Below are 8,078 nucleotides of genomic sequence, written 5' to 3'. Positions count from 1 at the left end.
GAGCCGGGAGTGATGCCTATATGAAGAGAATGGTAAACCGGAGGCAGTTGAGGGCTTCTGCGGCGCTGGTGGTTTTCGGGCATGCATGAATTTTCGCAGTTTTAAACTAGCAAACGGTTTACTCAAAACCACCTGCCTCTCTGCTGCCGACGGCTCCCATTGTGAAGGAGGATAAAATTACACGAGCATCCTTCTATTAAAAAAGTCATTTGTTCAACGTTTGACACTTATGCTTACTTTGAAATTGTGGTGTATACCTGAATTAAACTTTAGGAAAAATATTAGTAGACTTAAAGACCCATTAATGAGTTATTGTCATCAAAACAAATTGGAATGAGAACCCTTAGCCACTAGGACTAACACCTAAAATTTTAATTTTACATCCAATAATGACTTACTAAAATCCTAATTTACACATTCCTACCCTAATCATAATTCATACATATACTTTGGTCTTATTATCAACTAAAATCTGCAAAACCTAATAACCTAAACTCTCATACCACAATTGTAACACCTCAAAGCTGGTGGGGCTTAGAGTGCTACAAATCTATAAATAAATCCATTTCATAATCTCTGATACCATAATAATAATGACCCGAACCCGATGTTAGGTACTGGGTACACCTGTGTATAACTCAGATTAAAATCATGTAGCGGAAAATATTTTAAACCTCAAAAATTATACGAGAGTTCTAAACTTTCTCATTTACATAGGTATTTCTCAAAAACCATATTGCAACTCAAGGTATACAAAAACAAATCTATATACATATCAATGTCTCAAAACTACATACTATAACCTATAGTATCTAAGTCCCCCCTCCCGAAGCTCGTTAAGTTCGGCTCCCTGGATTTCTTGAAATGTGATAAAATTATTGAAGTGAGACACTTCTCAGTAAGATAGAATAGATTATTATCAGTGTGTGGCTAACATGAATTTTAGTGTAAGTAAAATACATTCATTAATTAACTTTAAATGAGATTGCATATAAAACTGTACTCACACCTATATATTTGAAAATACATTCTTTTCTTCTCAAAACATACTCCGGCTTAATAAATAGCCTTTTTTTTTTACATAAATCTACATATATGCATAGAAGAACCTCCCTGACTGAACAATCATATAACCTCATATATAAACCTCTATGATTAGATTGTGTAGTGCGAAAACTGGACTTAGTCATGGTTGGCCTACCACCTGACTAAGTCAACATACTCGTCTGTAAGTCTGAATTGCCTACCCAGCTTGGTCCAGACTCCAGGAGGGTACACAACCCTTCTTTGGTCAAATCAACTATCCAATTATCAACACTCTCAGAATAGTGTAGCCGCATTGACATATTTCATTAGCTATAGTACCGTGTTTCCTTTACATATTTGGTCCATTAAGGTTCTTAAATCATATAATATAGTTTATAAAATAAAATAGTAACATGATCTCATTTTCACAATTCGACATAAACCGTCATATCATAACTTAGTATAAAACCGTTATATCAAAACCCAATATAAAATCGTCATATCATAACCCGATATAAAATCGTCATATCACAACTCCACATCATTCTCAACATTTCCTGATATCAGTTTAAAGCCATATCTTTCACTGTATAATACCATAAAAACCAACATATTTAGTTATGCAATAATAGTCATTCTCATGCCACACGATTTAAGTGATAATTCATAATATAATTAGCTGCTTGGGGAAAATACATTTTGTTGAAAATAAGGGTATAATCATCTCCATAATTTTATTTAACTCATAATACATCCTATAACAAACCCTAACCTTTCCCTATACCCTTATACTTTATTTTTTTATATCTTGTGCATGATTTTATTTTATATATTGTGATATAATTGTTTGCATTTTGCCAACATTATTATTGTGTAGAGAAAATACGTGAAAGAGTCCATTCACCCCCCCCCCCTCTCTTAACTCTACACCTGGGCCGACAATGTTTATACTTTAGTGATTGCTTGCTTCTTATTTGTTGACCTTATAGGTCACGCCCGGTTTTAGTAATGACAAATACTTTTGTATTTAATAAATATCTAGTTCATGTGCAGGTCTATATTAGCAGACACAATGATGACATATGAAAGCTTAAAACTTGAAGACCAGTTTGTGTATTTCAGTTGTAATATATATTTAGTGGTCAAATTGGTCTGTAATAGTAATTAGGATATTTGGTTTGTAATAAGCACACACAACACATGCATGATTTATTTTGTAAGCTCAAACCAAATATGGACTAACAGTGACCGTAGAAAGACCATAGGCAGTCGACAGACACTGGACTTTTTCGGTGTCTTAATTTTGGACATAAATGACCCTAGGACACACACATTTGCATATATGTTTGTTAGGCACTTGAATAGGTTCTATATGCTTCAAGACGGGACCAAAATGCACACTTGGTGCACTTTCGGTCGACCGACCAATTCAGTTCATTTTGGCCTGGTCGACCGAACCAGACCTGGGTCAACTATTGACCACGGTCCTGGTCGACCGAACCAACTTAGTTCAAAACCCCCCCGGTCGACCGAAACCCTCTCTGGTCAACATATTGACCATCTGGTCAACCGAGATAGTTTCTTACTCCAACTACATGGTCGACCGAGGGTCCTCAGGAGAAATCCCAACGATCTGATTGACCGAACCAACCAGTTCAAAATGGCCTGGTCGACCGAACCTCGAAAATTTGAAAAATCACCTTCTCCTGGTCGACCGAACCATATAAGACCTGGTCGACCGTAATATTTCTGGTCGACCGGACCTCTCAGGTTACTCTAATTTTTACTGTGGTTAAATAATTTTTAAACAATGTTAAAATGTTTTAAAAGTCATTAAACTTTTCTAAAAATCCCCGATAGGTCCCCAACGATCAAAAATTCTGGTATGTCTATATATACTCTTTCATTTTGGAGAATTAAAGATTGATTAGCAAAAACAAAATTCTTTATTTCTCTCTTAAGCTAAATATTTCCTACCTTTTATACTATTTCCAAATCCACTCAAACTTACCTTCTTCACTTTTTTGCATCATTTGTAAGTGTGTTGAGTGTGTTCAATTAGAGGTTTGCTCTCTCATTTTGTGAGTACTTGAAATCGATTTTTACAAGAGCATAACCTAAGCATTCTTAGGAGGCTTTTCTAATAAGCCTACCCTAAGAAGGCTTGTGGTAAACTTCCGAGTATTGCATTCTCATTGCAATATATTTGGAAGTTTGTATTTGGTTTTTTTGGTTTGCAAAAACATTTTTCAAACTTACTCAAATATCTTGTGGAATCTTTATTGAACTATTTGTGAAAAGATATTTGTGTTTGTTACATTAATCTTTGTGACAATATTTATTCAAGTATATATCATTTGCTGAATATAAAGATTATCTATTTTGCAATCCAAGCATATACATATTCATGTGATTGAGATATTCTACTGATTGATATTTTTTATGCTTGCTTGATATTCTGTGTGAACATATTTGATTGAAACATCTTGAAATACACAGATTGTCGTTGACACTCTCACTTACGTATTACACTGATAGAAAATATATTTAACAGTTGAACTATTTAGACCACACCGAGCTTACATTTTAAATCATCTGTGGTGTTTGTGTTTATGCGCATTTGGGATACAAATCTGTTTTACGTGAAATTGTACCTTTTGATTGTATATCTGAGAGATTTCAGGCGTGGCCTGAGGGGGTGGTAATCTAACTCGGTAAGGACTGGTATAAAGGTTGAGGTCAGCCCTGTGTTAATTTGACCTGATTTGTATAGGTGTCACTCCACCCGTTTAAGTGAGCAAGTTATTGTGATAATCCTTATGCTGGTTAGCCAAGGCGGAGACGTAGGTAGTTGGCCAAACCTCGATAACATATCTGCGTGTTACATTCTCTTTATTGCTTTCTGGTGTTTGTGTGAGTAATTAAACTATTTTACTTAATTTCTGATATATTTATATTACTTGCACTAGATTAACCATAGGCTTGTGAACATACTGTTGTTAAGAGGAATACCTAGGAGATAAATTTTAAAAATACCAATTCGCCCCCCCTCTTGGGATCACGGTAAAGCTAACATTGTTTGATTTATTTGGTGTATTTGTGTTTAAAGGAGTGTGTTTTGAAGGGAGTTTGGGAGTTTGATGACTTTGCATGGCAGCCTTGGTGGCCGAGTGGTGCTTCTAGGGTTTTACTAGATTTGCTTGGCTTTTTATTTTGATCCATGGGCAGCAGCTAATAGCAATGTTGTTTGTATACTTTGCAACTGCTTAGTTTGGAGTTCTAAGGTTGTATAGTAGCAAATAAAAAAGGCAACTTAGTCCTTTCTTTTAGGGAGGTTTTAGGGATGAAAGTAGCAGCCAAAGGGAGAGCTGCAAAGGCGTTTAATGGCTATTTTAGGGGCTGCACAATAGCAGCAGAAGCAGTAGCCACATGTTGCTTTTTCTTTGGAACTAGCGGCAGATAGGGTTAAGGAAAGATGCTTGGGGGCTGCGGCTAGGGTTTTCCAATGAAAACCTAGACATAATTGAAGCTAAATAAAAACCTTGGGCCATCCACAGAGCTTATGGTTAGCTAAATCCTCTTTCCCTTCTTTGTTTCCTTTTTATTCTTATTTCCATATATGTGAGCCCAATGGTTGTTGAGTTCTTTAAAATGCCTTATTATTTATGAAATGCCTTATTGTTTATAAAATGTCTTATTGTTTAATATTGTTTGTATATTAGATATTTGAAAGTTAAACTTGGTTATCTTGATATAACTCTTTACCCTAAAAAAAAGCCTTTGAAAAAACCTAGAAGTTTTGGGGAAATGTTAAAATTGTTCAAAAAAATTCTACTAAGATTTTGAAAATTTTGAGAATGTTTTTCAAAAATAGTTTTTGATAATTTTTTCTTGATTTTTTGTGCGAGTGTGTCCGTAAGATTTTAAAAAGTTGATTATTATGGAAGAAAATTATTAAGTTGTAGTAGTTTATAATTGTAAAATAGATCTAATAAGCCAATTCAATTAACCATTAACTATTAATGTAATGACCGATTAGTTAAATTTCTTTTAACTACTTGATTTTGAAAACACTCATTGTTATTTTTTAGATTACGCATCGGGTATCCACGTTTCCGTTTTACGGTCCACGTGATTAATCCCGCGCCTCTTGAAATTAATCCCACAACTCCAAAGATAGGATAAATTCAGGAGTCTAGTGGTGGAAACGAGTCCGAAAGGGTTTGAACACCTGATCTCGTGAAAAGCACTCCCGCAGCCCACACGCTACCTGAAACACACCCTGGGGGTCACTCATTATTATTTTACATTATATTTTATCTAAACCTACCCAAATTTTGATTTTAAATTTATATTAAATTTAGATGAAATATAAATTTATTCAAATTTTCTTAAATCCAAATGTAAGTTCATGCATTCAGAGCAATGTCATGTCTCTAAAACATGGATGCGGGCAAGAAATTTGAAGGAAACAAATGGGGCCAAATGATTCATGATCCATGGCCAGTTTTGCCTTGAAAAAACACCCTGAACTGAAATTCGCCAAGAAGGTGACCCAAGTCTCCTTCTCGGCGCGACCACAAAACTGACAGTGTACAGAGCACGCCGGAAAATTGCTCTGAATGACCCAAACAAATCAGCTCTGAACAGCGAGTAATAAGTAATAACATCGGCCCGAGACGAAGAAGATTAGACAGGGAAACAGGACAATGAACGAATTAAATCAGGAATGAGGCTCAATCGCCTTCCGTACGAGTGAAGAAAAAATGGATTACCCCCAGGGGCAGCTCAGTTGGCAGGGCTTCCTTTGACGAGGTGAGCCATTCGTGCATCCTACGATTCCTGCTGTGGGCTCCTGAATTTACTCTCTGTGGACTGTGGAATCGGCTAACACGGAGCACGGGATTATTCGTGAACCGTAAAAACGGACGTGGACACCCGGAGCATATCCAAAAAAAAGAAAAAGAAAAAAATGGACTACCGAAGAAGAATTAAAGCAAACGCAAGTAAAGAAAATTAAATGTCAAAAGAGAAGAAGCAAAAACAACAATTTGGAACACAAATATTCAAAATTTCCATTTTCCAGCAGTCATACTACAAATTTTACATATTTTACAGCTGCGAATTTAGTCACTCCTACACGAAGGCGCCGTGCCCAGTTGAGCTGCAGAGATTAAAAAAAAAAAAAAAAAATTTCATAGGGCTCCATTCTATTTCTTGGTGGTCGTGGGATCAATTGGGACCCCAACAACTCAAGTACATGACTTGTCTTAACGACTCCTCCGATTGCTTCCCCCTCTCTTCCCTCTTTAATCTTTTGTTGTTGGAAACCATAGCAGAAGAAGATGAAGAAGAAGAAGATTGCTTCCTGGCCTGAGCAAATGACCTGAAATCGTGGTTGGCCCGTTGGGCGATGGATCTGAGGGCGTAGTTCCATCTGCAGAACCCCTGGTCCTTCAACGCCTCCACTGCCCCAACTGTGGCTGCCACCATCCATGCCCTGCTCGCTGAACTCATCGTCTTTGATGATCGAAGTACTCGATGAAATAAAACAATTAGGCAGATCTGTGATTGGTAGTGAATGGAGTATTCAAGTAAATTTTGTGGATTGAAGAAATGGATGAGCCGGGAGTGATGCTTATATGAAGACAATGGTAAACCGGAGGCAGTGGAGGGCTTCTGCGGCGCTGGTGGTTTTCGGGCATGCATGAAGTTTGGCAGGTTTAAACGAGCACGCGGTTTACTCAAAACCACCTGGCTCTTTGCTGCCGACGGCCCCCATTCTGATAGAGGATAAAATTACACGAGCATCCTTCCACCAAAAGAGTCTCAGTCGGTCACTCAAGCTCTGATAAGTTTAAATATTTAGAGGATTGTTGCCTTAACTTAAACACAGTATTGACTTGTATTTATAGAGATGTAAAACATATTCTATTACAATTGAATCATGAAAAAATAGGAATTGAGGAATACATTTGAATTTAAATATTTAAATTTAAACCGATTACAGATCTAAATTTACTTGAACTGATCTTCATGTAACTGCATATCAAGAATCCTGAGAAATATTTGAACTGATCTTCGTGTAACCTTTGTGAAGAACCGTTGATTGTTATTGTAGATAAGTCTCTAACATCCTTTGTGTCCCAAGTCTCCATTTATGTGTGTCCCCCTTTTTCCCTTTTAATTTTTTAAGCACATTCTAATATAATAATGACATTATAAGATTATTATAAAATATTTTTGTAACACAAATATGGATATAAGCGTCCTACATAAATTCATATCTATCTTATTGCACAAATTAAATAAAATTAATATCTTGAGATAGTGTAAAATTTTTTGTAACATAATATCATTGGACATAACCCAAATAGAGTATTTCACTTTCAAGTACTTACTAAAGATTTAAATATTTGACTTTGATTTTTGAATTTAAATTTTTATATATTTAAAGAAAAAATTTGTGTCTAAATCTGTATAAATTTAAATTCAAAATTCAAAATAAAAACATAAACACACAGATCACAAACTTGTAAGTAAAAATAAAACCTAAAAAATAATTTAAAATATTAAAGGATCTCAAGATTATAAACTACAGGTTTTGATGACAATTTTAATTCTTTATAATGTTATTGTCTTTCATATTTATTAGCTTTCCCATTTTCTCCAATTATGTTTGTAGTAGTTAAGCACGCGTACTTGCTATGTCACAACTAAATTAACAAATTAATAATAATTGTTTTAAGTGGTTATTATTAGTTGATCGTAGTTCAAATCATCTTGCTTCATGTGATATGCAATAAATGTTATAAAAAATGCACTTGTTTTATTTGTTTATTTGTTTATAAGTTTGATCTTGATGAATTTTAAATGTTTCTCATAGTTTTCCTTGAAAGAAAACAATATCGAACACAAGAACTAGGCGACATCATTGAAAAAAGAAAAGGAAAAGAAAAAACTCAACTCACTGAGAAATTTTACCTTGTACATTTGTGCTTATTCAAACATTTCAATTTCAATTCTTCTAAATTATCTTATGATCTATATCA

The 8,078-nt window shown here is 35.1% G+C and overlaps 1 protein-coding gene across 1 annotated transcript; it reads right to left on the bottom strand.

The window, feature by feature from the left end:
• Window positions 1–6,076: 6,076 nt before the first annotated feature.
• LOC131149128 (uncharacterized) lies at window positions 6,077–6,830 on the bottom strand. Its single transcript, XM_058099245.1, has one exon. The coding sequence runs from the start codon at window positions 6,733–6,735 to the stop codon at window positions 6,259–6,261; it is 477 nt and encodes a 158-aa protein (XP_057955228.1). The 5' UTR covers window positions 6,736–6,830; the 3' UTR covers window positions 6,077–6,258.
• Between the last annotated feature and the right edge of the window lie 1,248 nt (window positions 6,831–8,078).

Source organism: Malania oleifera, chromosome 2, assembly GCF_029873635.1.
Source record: "Malania oleifera isolate guangnan ecotype guangnan chromosome 2, ASM2987363v1, whole genome shotgun sequence".
Classification (NCBI taxonomy): Eukaryota; Viridiplantae; Streptophyta; class Magnoliopsida; order Santalales; family Ximeniaceae; genus Malania; species Malania oleifera.
This window is presented reverse-complemented; position numbering and strand designations above follow the sequence as displayed.